At 37.6% G+C, this 26,004-nt stretch overlaps 1 protein-coding gene across 1 annotated transcript in view; it reads left to right on the plus strand.

Moving 5' to 3' along the window:
• Positions 1–6,288: 6,288 nt before the first annotated feature.
• cttnbp2nlb (CTTNBP2 N-terminal like b) overlaps positions 6,289–26,004 on the plus strand; it is a 77,962-nt gene continuing 58,246 nt past the window's right edge. Inside the window, exon 1 of the mRNA XM_007256142.4 lies at positions 6,289–6,401. Within this exon, the coding sequence (XP_007256204.3) occupies positions 6,396–6,401 (6 nt within the window). The 5' untranslated portion in view covers positions 6,289–6,395. The remainder of the gene's footprint in view (positions 6,402–26,004) is intronic.

A 26,004-nucleotide genomic window follows, 5' to 3' on the forward strand; every position in this document is an offset into this window, starting at 1 on the left:
TGCAAATCCAGAGACAGTTCTGTCCTCAGTTAGCTGCACATATTTATCAGCTTCATTCATAATGTGGTGGAGTGATTTTTTTCAGAGAAGAAAATTATGAGTTTGACCCCCGTCAATTCAAATCTATGTGCTATCTATCTATCTATCTATCTATCTATCTATCTATCTATCTATCTATCTATCTATCTATCTATCCATCCATCCATCCATCCATCCATCCATCCATCCATCAATTTTTGGCTAGTGAAGCTTTACCGTTAACATTCATTCTGTTAAGTTTTCCATCCATCCATCTATCCATCCATGCATCCATTTATCAATTTTTGGCTGGTGAAACTTTACAATTAAGTTTTTATCTATCTATCTATCTATCTATCTATCTATCTATCTATCTATCTATCTATCTATCTATCTAACATTTTTTGACTAGTAGAACTTTTCTGAACTTTACAGTTAACATTCTAAGAATGTTCAAACTGTCAAGTTTGTGGATAGATAGATAGATAGATAGATAGATAGATAGATAGATAGATAGATAGATAGATAGATAGATAGATAGATAGATAGATAGATCTAACAGTAATCTTAGAATGATCAAACTTTTTGGCTGGTGAAACTTTACAATTAAGTTTTCTATCTATCTATCTATCTATCTATCTATCTATCTATCTATCTATCTATCTATCTAATTAACAATTTTTGACTAGTAGAACTTTTCTGAACTTTACAGTTAACATTCTTAGAACGTTCAAACTGTCAAGTTTGTGGCTAGATAGATAGATAGAGAGACAGACAGACAGACAGACAGATAGATAGATCTAAGAATAATCTTAGAATGTTCAAACTGTAGTTTTCTACATGTTTATAGAACTTTCAATATATCTATCTGCCTGTCTGTCCGTCCGTCTGTCAATCCATCCATCCATCCATCCATCCATCCATCCATCCATCCATCCATCCATCTATCCGATGTTTTCAGAGTGGTTAGCTCCAGGGATTTCTGATCATCCTGATAAAAAGGGAGAAATTCTCCATCATCATCCTCATCATCACATTCAGTCCGACCTTCTGTTCTCACTGGAGGTCGTAATGTACAGATCTCTTGATGTCGTGGGTAAAAATACCTCCACCCTCCACACCCACCCTGACCTCCCTGACCTCCGGCTCTCTCTCGGGTTACAGCGGCCGGTCCCTGTGGGCTCAGGCTCGGCTCCAGCTCTGCTGCTGTCCTCTCTGTCTCTGTCAAACACAGCGGCCTTTTATTAATGCAGGAGAGAGACCTGCCCACAGCACCTGAACACCGGAGCACCTGAGATATCTCTGCAGTAGAACTTTTATTACATTACATTGCATTAAGCAGACACTTTAATCCAGAGTGACTTACAAATATTAATGTACATTAGCAGTAGAGGAGATACTGTAGAAATACAGGGCAAAACATTTTAGGAGGCCAAAGAGTAATAGACGGATAGAGAAGGAAAAGAGGGGGGGGGGGGGGTTTATAGCCTATGAACTGCAGCCCCCCAGTGGGCCACAGTGGTAGTGCTAGGGGGGAATTGGAGATAGAAATGGGAGTTTTGACATAAAACTACATCTCAATAATTTATTGTGGTGATAGACAGTTCTGGTGGAAACAGGAGAGTTGAGGTGCACATTGAAACCTGCCGTGATTTGGGCAGCCGTGGTTTTATTGGAGTTTTTTGGATACAATCTGGGTTAGCACCCGAACATCCCTTTCAGACAGCTTCCTCTTACAGCGTCCACAGTTAATCCTGTTGGATGTGGTTGGTCCTTCTTGGTGGTATGCTGACATTACTTTGGATACCGTGGCTCTTGATGCATCACAAAGACTTGCTGTCTTGGTCACAGATGCTCCAGCAAGACGTTCACCAACAATTTGTCCTCTTTTGAACTCTGGTATGTCACCCATAATGTTGTGTGCATTGCAATACTTTGAGCAAAACTGTGCTCTTACCCTGATAATTGAACCTTAATGAACATTAATGAAGATTGTCCACCAGTGTCATTGTCCAACTCCTGTACTATTTGCATTTGCAACCAGGAAGATACACATTTTTTCTTCGGACAGCAACAATTCGCTCCAGAATAGAAGCACTTAAAGAATTATTGACTTGCCACTCAGATACACAGAAAGTGACTTTTTCTCACTTAGACAGAGCGCTGGAGACAGAGTTAGTGCACCTATCCGTCCGCCTGGCTGAGAAAGAGCCTGAGAAGTATCAATTAGTGAAAACCTCAGAGGCCAGCAGCCATCAGACAGTAAATTGGACGTCGATAGAAGCAGCCGCTGAGAAATCACCGGCTTTTTGTCTCGTTTTTTTCTCGCGTTAAAGAGACACATCTTTCTTTCCAGTGTTCACCTTCTCTCGCTTCAGCTCTCGGCTTATCCGTGCCAAGAGCATCCCGGGTACCATGCCCCCGGGAGGCTGATCTGAGGCTGTGTCAAACACACAGATATAAAAATATATAATAATGCTCATTAAAAGTGAGGAGTGAGGCGTCTGCCTGCTCACCACAGTGAGGAGTTAGCGTGAGGTACAAAGGTGAGCTCCACTGTAAAAAGCCCACTGGCAGCTCAGTAATGAATTACACTACTGAGACCACCAGCCTCGGCCACTGGAGAGAAATTTACACACACACACAAACACACATAGAGATACACACACACACACACACACACACAACCAGTCTATTCTTTAGAATGTGTGCAGTACAGTAGCAGCAGGTCGCCTCAAATCAGTATTTCCTCTGGTTCTCTCTCTAATTCACAGTCAGGCCAAAGGAAGTGAAGTAAGCGCCTTAAAAACTGTTTAAAAAGGAAAACTCTGCCACACTAAACTGTATGAAGTAGCCCAGATTTATTGCTCTAGGCAAACTCTCAAGTTTTTTGGTCTCTAAATTTAGCCCTCCTATTGTGTTCCAGCCAAAGTTGGCCAATTAACAAGTTTTCTCTCAGAAAACTTTCTGAAAAATGTAGTTTATTTAATAGAAAGGAACAAGATGTACAATACCAATGAGTGTTACAATTATATAACACCTTTCAAGACCCAGCAAATAGGTTTTACAATCAAAACTCAATCAACAAACACACACACAAACAGAAGCATTTAAAAGGCAGCCAATCATACTCAGCATACTCTCAACCGGAAACAACTACATCGATTGATAATCCATATATGGCCAATACACACAAATCACACCCAATTGGAAGTAGAGTCCCCAAAGCAAGACGGGAAGAAAATCCCCCCGATTGGGACTTGAACCCAAAACCCCAATGCCCAGTTTCTAAACACTGGAAAAAAGTTTAAGACCTCTCCACTCTTCCTCCAGACTCTGCTCCCTTGATTTACAAATGAAATATAAAATTTACTGATGATCAGTGATGGTTTGGAGAGACATGTCATCTGCTGGTGTTGATCCACTGTGTTTTATCAATAAGTCTAAAGTCAGCGCAGTTTGGTTTTCCCAGAAAATCTTACAGCACTTCATGCTTCCCTCTGCTACTGACAACTTTTATGGAGATGCTGATTTCATTTTCCAGCAGGACTTGGCACACTGCCCACACTGCTAAAAGTACCAATTGGTCTTCTATAATATTCGTATTTTCTGGCCATTCTACCAAAGAATGGTTCAAGAAGAATAAAGTTAACGTTTTGAAATGAGGCCAAGTCAAAGTCCTGACCTTAATCCAGTGGAAAGGATGTGGAGGGACCTGAATTGAACAGTTAATGTGAGGAAACCCACCAACATCACATAGTTGAAGCTGTTCTGTCTGGAGGAATTGGCTACAATTCCACCAAGCTGGTGTGCAAGACTGATCAACAGTAACGACAAACCTAAACCCAACTGAGATGAGAAAACTATTCCAGGTGACTCTCCCTCATGAAGACACTGAGATTAAAATCTCACCAAGAGTGTGCAGATCTGTCCTGATGTGCTACTTAGGAGAATCTAATGAATAAAACATAATCTGATTTGTTTAACTCTACTAGCTTACAGAATTATTCTGCATGTGCTCCTGTAAAGCTTTAATATAGTATTCAGTATTATATTTACAATGTAAAACATCATAAGAAAACACACTGAACGAGAAGAGGCGTTCCCAGACTTTTGACTGGTACTGTAGAGCCTCACATTCTTTCAGACACTCCCCTCTCCTGCACCTCCTTCAAAACTGATAGAAAGAGTGAACTGAAGGTCAGAGACATTGTCTTGTTAAAAATACAGTATTTAAACAGAGTCTGGTGTGACCGGTTTCTCTTGTCTCTGGCTCTTCTGTCTCTTTAAATACTCTTCACCTGTCAGATCTCTCAAAGAAGTAGTAAAACAGTGCATTTTAAAAGGGCCTATGTCCTTTTTTTATTTCTATTTTTCCATCAGCTCCATTAACTGTGCCTTTTGGTTGTCAAAACTCTGTAACTTAAGATTTGTAATTATTTAGACTATTATTTAGACTACACAGAAATCCTATTTTCCAGCTTAATCGCTTTTTTTCACTTTTTATTCCTATCATGCATGTCTCCATCCTGTTATGGCAAGCTGCAGAACAGGGTGGACAAACTTTAAAAAGAACAGTTTTTCTTTTATTTTGTGTGGCTTCCTTTTAAGATCTCTTTTAGCGTTCTTTTGTGAGCCTTTTGCTTTCTTTTGAGATCCCCTCTTTTTTAAAATGTGTATGTCTTGTCTCATCTTGTCTCTCGCCTCAGCGTGTGACAAGTTTTGCTGCTCGCCAAGGCCTTAAAAAACCTTTTTTTTCATGAATATCTAAAATGTGTTTCTCTAAAGTACTAAAACACACCAGTCCTTCTTAAAAAGTTTATAAACCTTTGCTAACATATAAAAAACGCTTTTCTATTTGGTAATTTCCGCCTCTGCTCTGCAGTGCCCTCTCAGGTTCAACTGTGCTATAGGTGTGGATGATGCTCAGCCAATCAGCTCTCTATCCTGCCCTGCCTCTAAACCCATACATCACCAAGTGCCCCAGGTGACCCAACTACCCCTCCCATTTTTTGTCTTTTTCAAATTTGAGCTGAGGGTGGAGTCAGCTACATTCAGGGATTTTATTTACCCCTCAATTACTTTTTATTTTCTATTATTACAGGGTGTACAAACTTGTGTTGCTTCCTTTTAAGATCTCTTTTAGTTTTCATTTGTGAGCCTGTTGCTTTCTTTTGAGATGTTTATTTCTTGTCTTCACGCCTCATCTCGCCTCAGAATACCTTACTGATCACCCCTAAAGAAAGGTGTGACAAGATAATGCTACTCACCAAGGCCTTAAATTAAAAAAAAATTCTTTCTTTTTAATGCCTTAAAAAAAACGTCCTACAGGTATGTCTGGTTTGCACTGATTACTCTTTGGACTTCTGGGATTTTGAGTCTTTCTGCACTTTTTTTTTTGCTGTCACCCTCTACTGGCAGCTAATAGTACAATTATTATTATTATTATTATTATTATTATTATTATTATTATTATTATTATTATTATTATTATTATTAATACTTTAAGTAATGAACTACATACTTGATATTACCATGCTATACACTATTGATACATACTATTACCATGTAATCTGCCAGGCTTGTTTAGTCCACACGGTGGCGCCAGAGTTACAAAAATAGACATTACAATAGTCCAACACTTTTTTCTATATATAAAACATGTGCTTTCATCATCACACAACCTGCTGGGCATAAGGCGAGAACAATAGCATTCACGTGCAGTGATGTATCAAGTTATTAAAAAGAAATATGTAATAAAAAAATTAAATAAATCAATTACTACATAAATCAGCTGTTGTTTTTTTTCATTCTATTTTACACCCCTATATTCTATTTTGAACTTTAAACAATTTATTTTTTTTACAATAACAGTATTTAGCTACTGCTGTCTGTATTGAGGTGTAGCCTGTATCAGAGTACACTGTAGGCTACTTTTATTGATTTTTATTTTTTATCTTAATGGATTATTACTATTCTCTTCGAAGATGCTTAAAAACGAGAAGCCGGGGATATTCTGTACTGTAATAAACAGCAGAATCTGTGCTGAAAACAGCAGAATATTGAATAAAAACGTTTTATGATCACTATCAGCTTATCAATCAGAACAGAGCACTGAAAAGAGAGAGAATAGAGAGAGGCTGCAGACAAAGGGAGCTAATACTCAGACCTGTAGCCCCGCCCCCTCCAGCTCAGAAACGCCGCTGATTGGACGGCGGGCGGTAATCCCGCCCTGTTTATTGGCTGAACGCTGTGTGAGAGGCAGTAGTGCGCGTGTCGCGCAGGGGATGAGTGCTGGAGGCGCAGTGGATAAGCGGACAGTGAGGCGCTGAGAGGGAGCGCGCGCGGGGCGGATTGATGAGACAGTACCGGAGCGCATGAAGGTAAGTACCGGGCTCTTCGAGTACTGTTAGAAGTGTAGTATAGTATAGTATAGTATAGTATAGTATAGTATAGTGTAGTATAGTGTTGTATGGTGTAGTATGGTAACTGCTGGGACAGGAGAGGGGGAGACAGGACAGCAGGGGAGAAATAGCGTGGTGTTGTGATGAATCCTGTAAAGAGAACACTTCAGTTTCTGGATCAGTTTCTCTGATTTTGCTATTTATAGGTATATATTTAAGTAAAATGAACATTGTTGTTTTATTCTATAAACTACAAAAAACATTTCTCCAAAATTCCAAATGAAAATATCGTAATTTAGAGCATTTATTTGCAGAAAATGAGAAATGGCTGAAATAACAAAAAAGATGCAGAGCTTTCAGACCTCAAATAATTCAAAGAAAACAAATTCATATTCATAAAGTTTTATGAGATCAGAAAACAATATTTGGTGGCGTAACACTGATTTTGACTGATTTCACTGTTTTGATGCATCTTGGCATGTTCTCCTCCACCAGTCTTACACACTGCTTTTGGATAACTTAATGCTATTCACTCCTGGTACTAAAATTTAAGCAGTTCAGTTTGGTTCTCTCCAAAGGTTTTGAATTTGGTAAAATCAAAGAAACTCATCATTTTTAAGTGGTCTCTTATTTTCTTCCAGAGCTGTAGATTTCTGATAAACTCAGATGGGGAGCAGCTGTAATATAGTAGTAAGCAATAGTGTTGGGCGGTATAATCAAACATTTATATCATTTTTATATCATTTTTTATGATATAAAAACTATGAAGAAAAACATATAAAAATATAGCCGCAAGCGGCAATCATCGGGTTCAAGCACCAACTGGCACAATGGTGCATACTAGAGAACTGAATGGTGATGTGTAAAAAGGGCTAATATGATTGGAGATGCCCTGTCACATTTAGAGATTATTAAAAAATTTTCACCTGTTATTAATGTTGAGCAGAAGCCTTTCAACGTGATCAGTGCTTAAATTGTAAATTGTAATTGTAATGTCAATCTAGTGAAGTTTGTAGGATATTCATCAAGTGAGTTAGATCTAGTCAAAATGTGTCTACATGTTATTGGTATTGATCAGGTGGTTTCAACCAGAATGTTTACAAAGTGGTGTTCAGATTGACCTTTTGACCTTTGCAAAACAAGCTGAAATGTTTTACCAAACAAGTTTACATTAACACAAATGAGTTCATTGTCTGACATGACATGTAATTACAAAGTTATTCTAAATCTAGTTCTGAATTAAATGGCGCTTCATCAAACAGCAACTGGCACAATGGTGCCTACTAGAGCATAGGATGGTGATGTGTAAGAAGGTGTAACACAATTGGAGACACTCTGTCACATTGAGAAATTATCAAAAGTCTTTCACCTGTTATTAATGTTGAGAAGAGGCACAAAGGAGTGCATGTTCTGATATGACATGTAATTACAAATATATTCTAAATCTAGTTCTGTATTAAATGGCGCTTCATCAGAGTGATATTGTACAGAGGTCTTTGACATTGTGAGATTACAGCAAATACTGCAGAGTTACAGCAATTTAGGTTGAAAATTTCAAGGACGCTCAGACTGCTTGATGCCTGGACACTATTGTATGTGAAATTTTCACAAATGTTTTTATTGAATCTTAACCTAGAGACTCTACAGTGTGCAACAAGTCTGAAATGGCGGTGATAGGCCAAATATCCAGAGACTAGTATCAATATTGCTATTTTCAAACAATTAGCAGTTCTGAATAAACAAAGCACTTTTTAAACATAGTTGTATTGACAAATTTGTCAGAGCCACTGTACTAAATATGGCACAAACATTTAGATGTCAAAATAGTATAGTATGATTGACATGTATTCGATTTGTTGGAACAGCGCCCCCCAGTGGTCGGATTGTTTCAGCAATTTGCAGGTCACTACAGCGTCTCCACCTGAACATAACTGCCAAGTGTCATCCAGATTGGGCAACATTCAGCCTGCCAAAATGTCTGCTGAATGCTGATTGGCTGATGGTGTTCAGCCATGTTGATTGATTAAGTTGCCCTTTGAACATCCTTTAGAGGCTGTATGACAGATTCTGCATGCAAAGTTTCAGCTTGCTAGGTTGCACGGTTGCTGAGAAACAGTGTTCCAAATTTAACAATTGAAGTGAATGGGGCATATATCCGGAAGGACTAATTTGCATATGGTGGCCATATTGTTTACAAATTTCAACTTTTTCTTAATGAATATTGAAGGCCATGCTCTCACGAGTGTTTTGATACCAAACATGCCAGGATTGATCAAAATTCCTAGGACTAGTTCGCAAAAGTATGTTTTGCATATTATGCAAATTAGCAAAAAATCTATATAGACGGAAGTGCATGGTCCAAATTGGAAAGTTGTAGGTATTGACCCAAGGAATCCATCAAACAAAGAATTTTGAATGTAGGTCTTATGGTTTTTGAGTTATTGAGAAAATTGTGAAAAATGAATTTCCTTGTTTATAGCGCCACCACTTGACCAATCGGTGCCATTTTTGTTGTCCACCGAGATGCACTGATCCTACATCTACCTACCAAGTTTCATTTCTCTATGACTTACGGTTTAGGCTGCACAACTGTTTTTACAGGAGAAAAAGAATAATAATAATAAATATAGCCGCAAGCGGCAATCATCGGGTTCAAGCACCAACTTGCACAATGGTGCCTACTGGAGCATTGAATGGTGATGTGTAAGAAGGTCTAATATGATTGGAGATGCCCTGTCACATTTAGAAATTATCAAGTTTTTCACCTGTTATTAATGTTGAGCAGAGGCCTTTCAACCTGATCAGTGCTTAAATTCACATGTAAATCTAGTGAACTTTGTAGGATATTCATCAAGTGAGTTAGAACTAGTCAAAAGGTGTCTACATGTTATTGGTATTGATCAGGTGGCTTCAACCAGAATGTTCACAAAGTGGTATTCAGATTGACCTTTGAACCTTTGCAGAACAAGCTGAAATGTTTGACCAAACAAGTTTAAATTAACACAAAGGAGTGAATGTTCTGATATGACATGTAATTACGAAGTTATTATAAATATAGTTCTGAATTAAATGGCGCTTCATCAAGCACCAACTAGCACAATGGTGCCTACTAGAGCATAGGATGGTGATGTGTAAGAAGGTCTAACACAATTGGAGACATTCTGTCACATTTAGAAATGATCAAAATCTTTTACCTGTTATTAATGTTGAGCAGAGGCACAAAGGAGTGAATGTTCTGATATGACATGTAATGACAAAGTTATTCTAAATCTAGTTCTGAATTAAATGGCGCTTCATCAGAGTGATATTGTACAGAGGTCTTTAACATTGTGAGATTAGAGCAAACACTGCAGAGTTACAGCAATTTAGGTTAGAAATTCCAAGGACGCACAGATTGCTTGATGCCTGGACACTATTGTATGTGAAATTTTCACAAATGTTTTTAATGAACATTTACCTAGAGACTCTACAGTGTGCAACAAGACTGAAATGGAGGTGATAGGCCAAATATCCAGAGACTAGTTTCAATATAGCTATTTTCAAACAATTAGCAATTATGAATAAACAAAGCACTTTTTAAACATAGTTGTAATGAGAAATTTGTCAGAGCCACTGTACTAAATATGGCAAAAACAATTAGATGTCAAAATAGTACAGCATGATTGACATATACTCGTTTTTTTGGAACAGCGCCCCCCAGTGGCCGGATTGTTTCAGCACTTTGAAGGTCACTACAGTGTCTCCACCTGAACATAACTGCCAAGTGTCATCCAGATTGGGCAACATTCAGCCTGCCAAAATGTCTGCTGAATGCTGATTGGCTGATGGTGTTCAGCCATGTTGATAAATTAAGTTGCCCTTTGAAGACCCTTTAGAGGCTGTAGGATATATTCTGCATGCAAATTTTCAGCTTGCTAGGTTGCAATGTTGCTGAGAAATAGTGTTCCAAATTTAATTGTTGAAGTGAATGGGGCATATATCCAGAAGGACTAATTTGCATATGGCGGCCATATTTTTGACAAATTCCAACATTTTTTTGATGAATATTGAAGGACATGCTCTCACGAGTATTTTGACACCAAACATGTCAGTATTGGTCAAAATACCTAGGACTAGTTCGCAAAAGTATGTTTTGCATATTATGCAAATTAGCAAAAAATCTATCCAGGCGGAAGTTCATGGTCCAAATTGGAAAGTTGTAGGTATTGACCCAAGGAATCCATCAAAAAAAGAATTTTGAATGTAGGTCTTATGGTTTTTGAGTTATTGAGAAAATTGTGAAAAATGAATTTCCTTGTTTATAGCGCCACCACATGACCAATCGGTGCTATTTTTGTTGTCCACCGAGATGCACTGATCCTACATCTACCTACCAAGTTTCATGTCTCTAGGCCTTATGGCCTAGGCTGCAGATATGCTTTTTCAGGAGAAAAAGAATAATGAAAAGTAATGAAAGCGAATATAATTGCTAATATAGCCGCAAGCGGCAATCATCGGGTTCAAGCACCAACTTGCACAATGGTGCCTACTGGAGCATTGAATGGTGATGTGTAAGAAGGTCTAATATGATTGGAGATGCCCTGTCACATTTAGAAATTATCAAGTTTTTCACCTGTTATTAATGTTGAGCAGAGGCCTTTCAACCTGATCAGTGCTTAAATTCACATGTAAATCTAGTGAACTTTGTAGGATATTCATTAAGTGAGTTAGAACTAGTCAAAAGGTGTCTACATGTTATTGGTATTGATCAGGTGGCTTCAACCAGAATGTTCACAAAGTGGTATTCAGATTGACCTTTGAACCTTTGCAGAACAAGCTGAAATGTTTGACCAAACAAGTTTAAATTAACACAAAGGAGTGAATGTTCTGATATGACATGTAATTACGAAGTTATTATAAATATAGTTCTGAATTAAATGGCGCTTCATCAAGCACCAACTAGCACAATGGTGCCTACTAGAGCATAGGATGGTGATGTGTAAGAAGGTCTAACACAATTGGAGACATTCTGTCACATTTAGAAATGATCAAAATCTTTTACCTGTTATTAATGTTGAGCAGAGGCACAAAGGAGTGCATGTTCTGATATGACATGTAATGACAAAGTTATTCTAAATCTAGTTCTGAATTAAATGGCGCTTCATCAGAGTGATATTGTACAGAGGTCTTTAACATTGTGAGATTAGAGCAAACACTGCAGAGTTACAGCAATTTAGGTTAGAAATTCCAAGGACGCACAGATTGCTTGATGCCTGGACACTATTGTATGTGAAATTTTCACAAATGTTTTTAATGAACATTTACCTAGAGACTCTACAGTGTGCAACAAGACTGAAATGGAGGTGATAGGCCAAATATCCAGAGACTAGTTTCAATATAGCTATTTTCAAACAATTAGCAATTATGAATAAACAAAGCACTTTTTAAACATAGTTGTAATGAGAAATTTGTCAGAGCCACTGTACTAAATATGGCAAAAACAATTAGATGTCAAAATAGTACAGCATGATTGACATATACTCGTTTTTTTGGAACAGCGCCCCCCAGTGGCCGGATTGTTTCAGCACTTTGAAGGTCACTACAGTGTCTCCACCTGAACATAACTGCCAAGTGTCATCCAGATTGGGCAACATTCAGCCTGCCAAAATGTCTGCTGAATGCTGATTGGCTGATGGTGTTCAGCCATGTTGATAAATTAAGTTGCCCTTTGAAGACCCTTTAGAGGCTGTAGGATATATTCTGCATGCAAATTTTCAGCTTGCTAGGTTGCAATGTTGCTGAGAAATAGTGTTCCAAATTTAATTGTTGAAGTGAATGGGGCATATATCCAGAAGGACTAATTTGCATATGGCGGCCATATTTTTGACAAATTCCAACATTTTTTTGATGAATATTGAAGGACATGCTCTCACGAGTATTTTGACACCAAACATGTCAGTATTGGTCAAAATACCTAGGACTAGTTCGCAAAAGTATGTTTTGCATATTATGCAAATTAGCAAAAAATCTATCCAGGCGGAAGTTCATGGTCCAAATTGGAAAGTTGTAGGTATTGACCCAAGGAATCCATCAAAAAAAGAATTTTGAATGTAGGTCTTATGGTTTTTGAGTTATTGAGAAAATTGTGAAAAATGAATTTCCTTGTTTATAGCGCCACCACATGACCAATCGGTGCTATTTTTGTTGTCCACCGAGATGCACTGATCCTACATCTACCTACCAAGTTTCATGTCTCTAGGCCTTATGGCCTAGGCTGCAGATATGCTTTTTCAGGAGAAAAAGAATAATGAAAAGTAATGAAAGCGAATATAATTGCTAATATAGCCGCAAGCGGCAATCATCGGGTTCAAGCACCAACTTGCACAATGGTGCCTACTGGAGCATTGAATGGTGATGTGTAAGAAGGTCTAATATGATTGGAGATGCCCTGTCACATTTAGAAATTATCAAGTTTTTCACCTGTTATTAATGTTGAGCAGAGGCCTTTCAACCTGATCAGTGCTTAAATTCACATGTAAATCTAGTGAACTTTGTAGGATATTCATTAAGTGAGTTAGAACTAGTCAAAAGGTGTCTACATGTTATTGGTATTGATCAGGTGGCTTCAACCAGAATGTTCACAAAGTGGTATTCAGATTGACCTTTGAACCTTTGCAGAACAAGCTGAAATGTTTGACCAAACAAGTTTAAATTAACACAAAGGAGTGAATGTTCTGATATGACATGTAATTACGAAGTTATTATAAATCTAGTTCTGAATTAAATGGCGCTTCATCAAGCACCAACTAGCACAATGGTGCCTACTAGAGCATAGGATGGTGATGTGTAAGAAGGTCTAACACAATTGGAGACATTCTGTCACATTTAAAATGATCAAAAGTCTTTCACCTGTTATTAATGTTGAGAAGAGGCACAAAGGAGTGAATGTTCTGATATGACATGTAATGTCAAGTTATTCTTAATCTAGTTCTGTATTAAATGGCGCTTCATCAGAGTGATATTGTACAGAGGTCTTTAACATTGTGAGATTACAGCAAATACTGCAGAGTTACAGCAATTTAGGTTAGAAATTCCAAGGACGCACAGATTGCTTGATGCCTGGAGAGTATTGTATGTGAAATTTTCACAAATGTTTTTAATGAACATTTACCTAGAGACTCTACAGTGTGCAGCAAGACTGAAATGGAGGTGATAGGCCAAATATCCAGAGAGTAGTTTCAATATAGCTATTTTCAAACAATTAGCAATTATGAATGAACAAAGCACTTTTTAAACATAGTTGTATTGAGAAATTTGTCAGAGCCACTGTACTAAATATGGCAAAAACAATTAGATGTCAAAATAGTACAGCATGATTGACATATACTCGTTTTTTTGGAACAGCGCCCCCCAGTGGGCGGATTGTTTCAGCACTTTGCAGGTCACTACAGTGTCTCCACCTGAACATAACTGCCAAATATCATCCAGATTGGGCAACATTCAGCCTGCCAAAATGTCTGCTGAATGCTGATTGGCTGATGGTGTTCAGCCATGTTGATTGATTAAGTTGCCCTTTGAACATCCTTTAGAGGCTGTATGATAGATTCTGCATGCAAAGTTTCAACTTGCTAGGTTGCACGGTTGCTGAGAAACAGTGCTCCAAATTTACCTCTTGAAGTGAATGGGGCATATATCCGGAAGGACTAATTTGCATATGGCGGCCATATTGTTTACATATTTCAACTTTTTCTTAATGAATATTGAACCGCATGCTCTCACGAGTGTTTTGATACCAAACATGCCAGGATTGGTCAAAATTCCTAGGACTAGTTTGCAAAAGTAGGTTTTGCATATTATGCAAATTAGCACAAAATCTATATAGACGGAAGTGCATGGTCCAAATTGGAAAGTTGTTGGTATTGACCCAAGGAATCCATCAAAAAAAGAATTTTGAATGTAGGTCTTATGGTTTTTGAGTTATTGAGAAAATTGTGAAAAATGAATTTCCTTGTTTATAGCGCCACCACTTGACCAATCGGTGCCATTTTTGTTGTCCACCGAGATGCACTGATCCTACATCTACCTACCAAGTTTCATTTCTCTATGACTTACGGTTTAGGCTGCACAACTGTTTTTACAGGAGAAAAAGAATAATAATAATAATAATAATAATAATAATAATAATAAGAAAAATCTTAGCAAAAACAATAGGGTTCTACGCACCTTCGGTGCTTGAACCCTAAATATAGCCGCAAGCGGCAATCATCGGGTTCAAGCACCAACTTGCACAATGGTGCCTACTGGAGCATTGAATGGTGATGTGTAAGAAGGTCTAATATGATTGGAGATGCCCTGTCACATTTAGAAATTATCAAGTTTTTCACCTGTTATTAATGTTGAGCAGAGGCCTTTCAACCTGATCAGTGCTTAAATTCACATGTAAATCTAGTGAACTTTGTAGGATATTCATTAAGTGAGTTAGAACTAGTCAAAAGGTGTCTACATGTTATTGGTATTGATCAGGTGGCTTCAACCAGAATGTTCACAAAGTGGTATTCAGATTGACCTTTGAACCTTTGCAGAACAAGCTGAAATGTTTGACCAAACAAGTTTAAATTAACACAAAGGAGTGAATGTTCTGATATGACATGTAATTACGAAGTTATTATAAATCTAGTTCTGAATTAAATGGCGCTTCATCAAGCACCAACTAGCACAATGGTGCCTACTAGAGCATAGGATGGTGATGTGTAAGAAGGTCTAACACAATTGGAGACATTCTGTCACATTTAAAATGATCAAAAGTCTTTCACCTGTTATTAATGTTGAGAAGAGGCACAAAGGAGTGAATGTTCTGATATGACATGTAATGTCAAGTTATTCTTAATCTAGTTCTGTATTAAATGGCGCTTCATCAGAGTGATATTGTACAGAGGTCTTTAACATTGTGAGATTACAGCAAATACTGCAGAGTTACAGCAATTTAGGTTAGAAATTCCAAGGACGCACAGATTGCTTGATGCCTGGAGAGTATTGTATGTGAAATTTTCACAAATGTTTTTAATGAACATTTACCTAGAGACTCTACAGTGTGCAGCAAGACTGAAATGGAGGTGATAGGCCAAATATCCAGAGAGTAGTTTCAATATAGCTATTTTCAAACAATTAGCAATTATGAATGAACAAAGCACTTTTTAAACATAGTTGTATTGAGAAATTTGTCAGAGCCACTGTACTAAATATGGCAAAAACAATTAGATGTCAAAATAGTACAGCATGATTGACATATACTCGTTTTTTTGGAACAGCGCCCCCCAGTGGGCGGATTGTTTCAGCACTTTGCAGGTCACTACAGTGTCTCCACCTGAACATAACTGCCAAATATCATCCAGATTGGGCAACATTCAGCCTGCCAAAATGTCTGCTGAATGCTGATTGGCTGATGGTGTTCAGCCATGTTGATTGATTAAGTTGCCCTTTGAACATCCTTTAGAGGCTGTATGTTAGATTCTGCATGCAAAGTTTCAACTTGCTAGGTTGCACGGTTGCTGAGAAACAGTGCTCCAAATTTACCTCTTGAAGTGAATGGGGCATATATCCGGAAGGACTAATTTGCATATGGCGGCCATATTGTTTACATATTTCAACTTTTTCTTAATGAATATTGAAGCGCATGCTCTCACGAGTGTTTTGATACCAAACATGCCAGGATTGGTCAAAAATCCTAGGACTAGTTTGCAAAAGTAGGTTTTGCATATTATGCAAATTAGCACAAAATCTATATAGACGGAAGTGCATGGTCCAAATTGGAAAGTTGTTGGTATTGACCCAAGGAATCCAGCAAAAAAAGAATTTTGAATGTAGGTCTTATGGTTTTTGAGTTATTGAGAAAATTGTGAAAAATGAATTTCCTTGTTTATAGCGCCACCACTTGACCAATCGGTGCCATTTTTGTTGTCCACCGAGATGCACTGATCCTACATCTACCTACCAAGTTTCATTTCTCTATGACTTACGGTTTAGGCTGCACAACTGTTTTTACAGGAGAAAAAGAATAATAATAATAATAATAATAATAATAATAATAATAATAAGAAAAATCTTAGCAAAAACAATAGGGTTCTACGCACCTTCGGTGCTTGAACCCTAAATATAGCCGCAAGCGGCAATCATCGGGTTCAAGCACCAACTTGCACAATGGTGCCTACTGGAGCATTGAATGGTGATGTGTAAGAAGGTCTAATATGATTGGAGATGCCCTGTCACATTTAGAAATTATCAAGTTTTTCACCTGTTATTAATGTTGAGCAGAGGCCTTTCAACCTGATCAGTGCTTAAATTCACATGTAAATCTAGTGAACTTTGTAGGATATTCATTAAGTGAGTTAGAACTAGTCAAAAGGTGTCTACATGTTATTGGTATTGATCAGGTGGCTTCAACCAGAATGTTCACAAAGTGGTATTCAGATTGACCTTTGAACCTTTGCAGAACAAGCTGAAATGTTTGACCAAACAAGTTTGAATTAACACAAAGGAGTGAATGTTCTGATATGACATGTAATTACGAAGTTATTATAAATCTAGTTCTGAATTAAATGGCGCTTCATCAAGCACCAACTAGCACAATGGTGCCTACTAGAGCATAGGATGGTGATGTGTAAGAAGGTCTAACACAATTGGAGACATTCTGTCACATTTAGAAATGATCAAAAGTCTTTCACCTGTTATTAATGTTGAGAAGAGGCACAAAGGAGTGAATGTTCTGATATGACATGTAATGTCAAGTTATTCTTAATCTAGTTCTGAATTAAATGGCGCTTCATCAGAGTGATATTGTACAGAGGTCTTTAACATTGTGAGATTAGAGCAAACACTGCAGAGTTACAGCAATTTAGGTTAGAAATTCCATGGACGCACAGATTGCTTGATGCCTGGAGAGTATTGTATGTGAAATTTTCACAAATGTTTTTAATGAACATTTACCTAGAGACTCTACAGTGTGCAGCAAGACTGAAATGGAGGTGATAGGCCAAATATCCAGAGAGTAGTTTCAATATAGCTATTTTCAAACAATTAGCAATTATGAATGAACAAAGCACTTTTTAAACATAGTTGTATTGAGAAATTTGTCAGAGCCACTGTACTAAATATGGCAAAAACAATTAGATGTCAAAATAGTACAGCATGATTGACATATACTCGTTTTTTTGGAACAGCGCCCCCCAGTGGGCGGATTGTTTCAGCACTTTGCAGGTCACTACAGTGTCTCCACCTGAACATAACTGCCAAATATCATCCAGATTGGGCAACATTCAGCCTGCCAAAATGTCTGCTGAATGCTGATTGGCTGATGGTGTTCAGCCATGTTGATTGATTAAGTTGCCCTTTGAACATCCTTTAGAGGCTGTATGATAGATTCTGCATGCAAAGTTTCAACTTGCTAGGTTGCACGGTTGCTGAGAAACAGTGCTCCAAATTTACCTCTTGAAGTGAATGGGGCATATATCCGGAAGGACTAATTTGCATATGGCGGCCATATTGTTTACATATTTCAACTTTTTCTTAATGAATATTGAAGCGCATGCTCTCACGAGTGTTTTGATACCAAACATGCCAGGATTGGTCAAAATTCCTAGGACTAGTTTGCAAAAGTAGGTTTTGCATATTATGCAAATTAGCAAAAAATCTATATAGACGGAAGTGCATGGTCCAAATTGGAAAGTTGTTGGTATTGACCCAAGGAATCCATCAAAAAAAGAATTTTGAATGTAGGTCTTATGGTTTTTGAGTTATTGAGAAAATTGTGAAAAATGAATTTCCTTGTTTATAGCGCCACCACGTGACCAATCGGTGCCATTTTTGTTGTCCACCGAGATGCACTGATCCTACATCTACCTACCAAGTTTCATTTCTCTATGACTTACGGTTTAGGCTGCACAACTGTTTTTTCAGGAGAAAAAGAATAATAATAATAATAAATATAGCCGCAAGCGGCGATTTACGGGGTTCGAGCGTTACAGACAAAGAGGCCCCTGGAGGCCAGTTAGGCTTAAAACATGTTGCTGGTTGACTGGCATCACCAAACTGGATGACCAGCATGGCAAAGGTGTTTGGCCAGTATGGCCAAGCTGGATGACCAGCATTGCTATGATGACAAAGCTGAATGACCAGCAGGACCATAATGACCAATGTGAATGACCAGAATGACCTAGCTGGATGGGCAGCATAACCAAGCTAGGTGACCAGCGTGACCATAAAGACCATAATGACAATGCTAGATGAGTGGTGTGAGTAAACTAGTTGAAAAGCATTGATAAATTGAGCTGTAGTGTTCATCAGGTTTTATGTGGTGTCTTGCTGCACTCTAGTGGGCATTTGGTGAAACAACTTCAGTTCTTAAATTAAAAAAACACAAGGCATAAAAAGGGCATATAAATAACCCATATATAGTGTATAAGTTTTGACCTGATAAACATTCTGCCTGTCAAAAGCTTGCTGGAATGTGATTGGCTAATAGTGACCACAAAAGTGTCCATATCAAATTTTCATTTGGTGTACCATTAGTGCATGGGCCATAGATGATAATTGGCAAGGATGACCTTGATAGCTTGTATGGTTGTAGGGAAACAGCTATCGAGCATTGGCTCTGCCTCCTGGGGGTGTATGTCTACTTAAACTCACAGGGTATCTGAGAATCATGTAATGATCAAAGGACTGAAGTGGTATTAGTGTCAGGTTAAGCATTCAAAAGTTATAAGTGTTAGAAGACATTTTACTGCACCATGGTAAAACTAATTTGCATATGGCGGCCATATTGTTTATAAATGTAAAGATTTTTTTTAATAATTATTGAGGAGTAAGCTCTGCTGAACTGTTTGACACCAAACATGTCATGATTGGTCAAGGAGGCAAAGACAAGATCTCAAAAGTAGGTTTTGCATATTATGCAAATTAAAAAAAAATTAAGTGGGTGGAGCATAAATAAGAATGACCCAGGTGGCTGAGCAGCATGACCAAGAAGGATAAATATGTTCAATTAAGCAAGACAAAAAAGATTAAATAAGTTCAGCAGAGCTTTAATTTAGAATAATTCAAATGTAGCTGTTTCACCAAATGACCACCAGAGCGCAGCAAGAGACCACATATAACCTGCTGGAAATCTATCACTCTATAAGTAAGACAGAACATTCCCTATCAGTGTGTTTCTATTTATTAAAAAGAGAAGAAAAGTCCGATTGGGCTCCAAATTGGTACTCATGATCAAGTGGTCTGCATATATATGTGTGTAAATTTGTGTGTTGATAGGGTCAAAGGTTCCTGACTTCTGTCCATTTAGGTTTGAAAAAAGCGATAATACAGGCTTATGGCCTACAAAATGGCTGTTGCTCTTTGGCCATATTAGAGGCAAAAAATATCTGATTTGGCTCAAAATTTGCATTCAAGATCACAATATCAGTCTATATATGTATGTAAATTTCTGTGTCGATAGGGTCAAAGGTTCCTGACTTCTGTCCATTTAGATTTGAAAAAAGCGATAATACAGGCTTGAGGCCTACAAAATCGCTGTAGTTTTCCAGCCGTTGTAGAGGGAAAACATGTCCGATTTGGCTGAAAATTCGCAATCAAGATCAGATTATCAGTCTTTATATGTGTATAAATTTGTGTGTTGATAGGGTGAAAGGTTCCTGTCTTCTGTCCATTTAGGTTGGAAAATAGCGATAAATAGAATAAATTGAAAATAGTTATTTTTTCACTGTAGAGCCTACTGAAGACTTATTTGGCTCATACTTGGCACATGTGCTTCAAATGTCATTGTTAATTAGTAGCTTCAACAGTTTTGGCATGTTTTAAACTTTGACAGAGTTTTGGCCAAATAACTCTGAAAAGGCTTTCACGTACATGTTTGATCAAGGTTTATGGGCCTCAAATAGTTAAAATGTCAAGATTTTTTTGATAATTATTTACCTACACGGTCTCAAGATTGCATCAAGACCAAATTTGTTTTGATTGATTAAGGACTTAAAGACAAGTTCGAAAAGAGCAATTTTTACTCTTTTGGCCACTGATGAAAATCTTTGCATTTTTGGTAAACATATGTAATTACAAAGTTGTAAAGGCTACAGCACAGTATACAACTAAAAAAGAATAACAAGCCTAGGCCACTTGTACCTTTAGATATAACTGATTATCTGCTATAGCGCCCCCTTGAGGCCAATCAACGCCATATTTTAATGGATGATAGAAGGCCCTGAGATACATGTAGGGTATACGTATCGTCCTGATTGGTCATTGGTTAGCATGTCAAAAGCTTGCTGGAATCTGATTGGCTAATACCGATCGCAAAAATTTGCATATCAAATTTTCCTTCTGTAAAACATTAGGACATAGGCCATAGATGATACATGCCAAAGGAGAGCTTCATAGCTTGTACGGTTCCTGAGAAACAGGTTTTTAGCTTTGGCTCCGCCCCCTGGGGGCGTATGTCTACACAGATTGACAGGCTACCTCAGAATCATGTTGGCATCATAGGTCTAAAGTGGCATTAGTGTCGGTTTAAGCTTTCAAAAGTTACAGCTGTTAAAGTAAATTTGGGTGTGCCACGGTAAGATTAATTTGCATATGGCGGCCATATTTTTTGCAAATTTCAAGATTTTTTTAATAATTATTGAGGTTGGGACTCTGCTGAGTTGTTTGACACCAAACATGTCAGGATTGGTCAATGAGTTTAGGACAAGTTCTCAAAAGTAGGTTTTGCATATTATGCTAAATAGCAAAAAATCTAAGTGGGCGGAGCTTAGTGGTTCTATTGACCTTTTTGATTTGCCATTAACCACGGAACCATATAATGCAAGAATTTTTGCTCTAGCTATCAGGGCGTAGGAGTTACGGGGCCAAACGCGTTGACCTTCGCCATAGCGCCCCCTTGAGTCCGATCGGGCTCATCTTTTGAATCTGAGTAGCGGTGAGAAGTACTACCATATGACCAAGTCTCAGCCCTGTAGGCCTTACGGTTTCTTCTGCCCAATCACTTCTATGGCAGAAAAAGAATAAGAATAATAATAATAATCAGAACAATTACAATAGGGTTTCTAGCACTACGTGCTCGAACCCCTAATAATAATAATAATAATAAGAAAAATCTTAGCAAAAACAATAGGGTTCTACGCACCTTCGGTGCTTGAACCCTAATAAGAAAAATCTTAGCAAAAACAATAGGGTTCTACGCACCTTCGGTGCTTGAACCCTAAAAACATATAAAATAATTGAGTAAACTAAAAAAAAACCTTGTTAAGAGTTAAGTACTTGAATTTCTTGTCTCTTAATAAAGTGTTTGAGAGCATCAGTTAAAGTAAAGTAGTGAAGAGGTAGAGTTACAGGTGTACAGTGAATAGTGAATATTTGAGTAATGTTCTAATCCAGATTATGAGAAGCAAGAACTACTGAACTTTGAAAGTATCCCCAAGTGCAGTATCGAAGACCATCAAAAACGTTATGATGAAACTGGCACTCATCAGGGTCAAACCAGGAAAGGAAGAGCAAGAGTTCCCTCTGTTGCACAGGACAGAAAGGAAGTTAACAACTCTTCTCACTTTTCTATTCTTTTATAAAGTGAAAAAAAAAATAGAACCTTTTTACACCTAATGTTTTACACCTACTTTTTACCGTAATAAGAAATACCTACATACTGATAGATAGACCGTTATTAAGTGTAATAACAGATATTAATGGAAGGTTGAGAGACAATCTGGGATTTTGGTCTCATTTTCAGTCGGTGAAATCATTTGTTTTCCTCTGTTCTGATCTGATGTGTAATCGTGTTTCTGTTGGTCGTGTTGCATTAAGTGCAAGAATGCAGTCCGGGCTGTATGGGCGCTTTCATACAGTACAGTGTGTGTGTGTGTGGAAGAGTGTGTATAATGAAGGCTACACCAGAGTCAGTTATAGAGACGTGACACCTTCGCTGCTCTAGCAGGACACAACCACCAACTTTTCTACATTTTCATGATACGTTTGTGGTGCTATGAGTTAAATTTGCACATATTTTAATCACCCAACCCACTCATTAGGACTCCCCCTATCACTAGTGATGCCCCAACACACCAGGAGGGTGAAGACGAGCACACGCCTTCTCTAATACATGGGAAGCCAGACTCCACCTCTTTTTAAACTGAGACATTAGAGTTTTTAAAAAGTTTTTAGTGTCTAAAACAGCATTTTTGTTACAGTGTTGTAGAGTGGGTGGAAAAAAAAACAAAGTTTTATAAAAAGGCTGACATAAAGTTGCATGCATGATTCTGTCTGGATCTCAAACACCTCCTTATTTCCTATATAGAGAACTAGAAGTCATAACGACAATGTGCATGAAAAACATGTATCTCCAAAACAGCAACTTTACAGGAGCAAGACAAAATCTTTATAACATTCAGTAGCCTTCAGTTTAAAAAGAAATTATTGCAGGTTATCTTCTAGAATTTCTATTGGTCCATTCTTCAAAGAATTTTGACACAGTGTGTGTTCAAGTTATGTATTAAACTAGAAATATCATTTTTAAAATTATTTTTTACATTTTTTTAATGTAAAATAATAGTGACCTGTATAGTATATTACTCAGGGAGTAGTGTTTAGGGAATAATTTAGGATTAAATCTGTATTTATTTCTCTTTATCTCCTATCACCCCATACAGAATGAGCATCTCTATGTTAAGGGAGGATAATACCTATATTTTAACCAATCTGGATACATGTGGGCGGGGTCTTAGTAGATGCTCATTAGACATACAGTTGTTTGTTATAGTTGTTGGGTTATAGATGTTAGGTTATAGTCGTTGGTTATAGAGATTGGGTTATAGAGGTTGGGTTATAGTCGTTGGTTATAGAGGTTGGGTTATAGAGGTTGGGTTATAGTCGTTGGTTATAGAGGTTGGGTTATAGAGGTTGGGTTATAGATGTTAGGTTATAGTCGTTGGTTATAGAGATTGAGTTTTAGAGGTTGGGTTATAGAGATTGGGTTATAGAGATTGGTTTATAGAGGTTGGGTTATAGAGGTTTAGGTTATAGTCGTTGGTTATAGAGGTTTAGGTTATAGTTGTTGGTTATAGATGTTGGGTTATAGTCGTTGGTTATAGAGGTTGGGTTATAGAGGTTGAGTTATAGAGGTTTGGGTTATAGTCGTTGGTTATAGATGTTGGGTTTAGTGGGATGAGGAATGCGAGTGGTTAATTGCAGGACACTTCCAAGGCCGTAGACCGGAGAGTAGATTTTGTTAATATTTGATGTGTGTGGTGGGGTGTGAATTCCTGAGATTCCTGTAAGTATCTGTAACCCCCTATACTGTTACTTTCTCTCTCTTTCTCTCTCTCTCTCTCTCTCTCTCTCTCTCTCTCTCTCTCTCTCGTTCACCCCCACCCCCCGCGCTGGATCCATTGTCCTGTCAGTGTATGGTAATCTTTCATCTAGGCATGTTCAGCATGTTCAGCATCTTTTCCCTAAAATTCTTCATGTTCTGCTCGGCTTTACAGTCGTTACTCATTAGCTGCAGCAGTGCGGTGGAGGCTGTGGTTTGTGGTTAACCTGGATAACAGAGAAATTCTTTATTCTTAATTTTGCCATATTTACTTAATCAGTGCTACTCTAGTCATAAATTTACCTCAGCAGGGCTATTCTAGTCATATATTTACTTAATCAGTGCTGCTCTGGTCATGAATTTACCTCAGCAGTGCTGTTCTAGTCATATATTTGCTTAATTAGTGCTACTCTGGTCATAAATTTACCTCAGCAGTGCTATTCTAGTCATATTTTCATTAATCAGTGCTACTCTGGTCATAAATATACCTCAGCAGTGCTATTTTAGTCATATTTTACTCAATCAGTGCAACTCTAGTCATATATTTACCTCAGCAGTGCTATTCTAGTCATATATTTACTTAATCAGTGCTGCTCTAGTCATAGATTTACCTCAGCAGTGCTATTCTAGTCATTTATTTACTTAATCAGTGCTACTTTAGTCATATATTTACCTCAGCAGGGCTATTCTAGTCATATATTTACTTAATCAGTGCTACTCTGTTCATAAATGTACCTCAGCAGGGCTATTCTAGTCATATATTTACTTAATCAGTGCTACTCTGTTCATAAATGTACCTCAGCAGTGTTATTCCAGTTATATATTTATTTAATCAGTGCTTCTCTGTTCATAAATGTACCTCAGCAGTGTTATTCCAATTATATATTTACTTAATCAGTGCTTCTCTGGTCATATATTTACCTCAGCAGTGCTATTCTAGTCATTTATTTACTTAATCAGTGCTACTCTGTTCATAAATGTACCTCAGCAGTGTTATTCCAGTTATATATTTACTTAATCAGTGCTTCTCTGGTCATACATTTACCTCAGCAGTGTTATTCTAATCTTAAATGTACCTCGGCAGTGCTAGATAGATAGATAGATAGATAGATAGATAGATAGATAGATAGATAGATAGATAGATAGATAGATAGATAGATAGATTATACTTACAATAATAACAATAATATCGTTTATCACAATAATTTCTGGGACAAGATATTGTCTATAATGCATCCATAATAAGGATAATTTAGATTTACTCGAACAACAAATGGGCAGATCAGTTGAATAGTCCAAACAGATCCAGGTTAATTTAGAGGACTCCTCTGAGTATCGGTCTGACTGAGCGGTTCTGTAAGACCCAGACCCAGCAGATCCCCTCTGAGCTGCGGGCGCGCTGTGAGACGAGGCTTATTAATGAATAATGGTGCTCTGCAGCGAGAGTCTCAGGCTGGAGAGGAGCGGTAATTAGCCTCCACTGCCCTGTGCTTTGATTCTCAGCGTCACTAAACAAGCCTGAGCTCGGCCCAGAGGGACCGGAGAGGTGATTTCAATTTCATGAAGTGGATCTTATTACACAGGCGTGACTGAACTCAGACAGTCCCACATTAGAGATGTATGTGTCTGATCGTCTGATATAGGTGGGTGTGGTCTGTGCTGTCTGTGTCTGCATGAGTGTGTGAGAGCTTCCATTGTTTTTGGATATCAAAGTATAAGAAGAATGGATTGAATGGATTCAGGATACTTTGATTATGATTGTGAAGACAAGCATAATATTATGACCACTTCCTTGTTTCTGTACCTACTGTTAGAGGTGGGAAGATCGATCCAAATATCAATAATATCGATACCAAAGCTGGTATTGATATTGAGCAATACTTGTGTAAAAAGATCAATAGGCAAGCTTTTTGCTTTTTTTCTTTCCCTCCCTGTGCTGTCACCACCAGAGTATTATATATATATATGTAGAAAAGGAGAAACCGCAATACCACAATACTTGCCTTAAATATATATATTATGTTTTATGTATATATATATATATATATATGTATATATATATTATATTTTATATATTTATATACTATATATATTTATATATAGTATGTATTGTTTATAAACAAAAATGTTGATTGTGATAATAAAGTATTTTGTTGTCATGTAAAATGTTTGGTGAAATTTTATAATTCTATCCTAGGTCTCTATCCTAGGATCTATGAAACTTAAATATTAAAAAGTATCGGTATCGATATCGATATC

This window comes from Astyanax mexicanus, chromosome 12 (assembly GCF_023375975.1).
Source record: "Astyanax mexicanus isolate ESR-SI-001 chromosome 12, AstMex3_surface, whole genome shotgun sequence".
Taxonomy (NCBI): Eukaryota; Metazoa; Chordata; class Actinopteri; order Characiformes; family Acestrorhamphidae; genus Astyanax; species Astyanax mexicanus.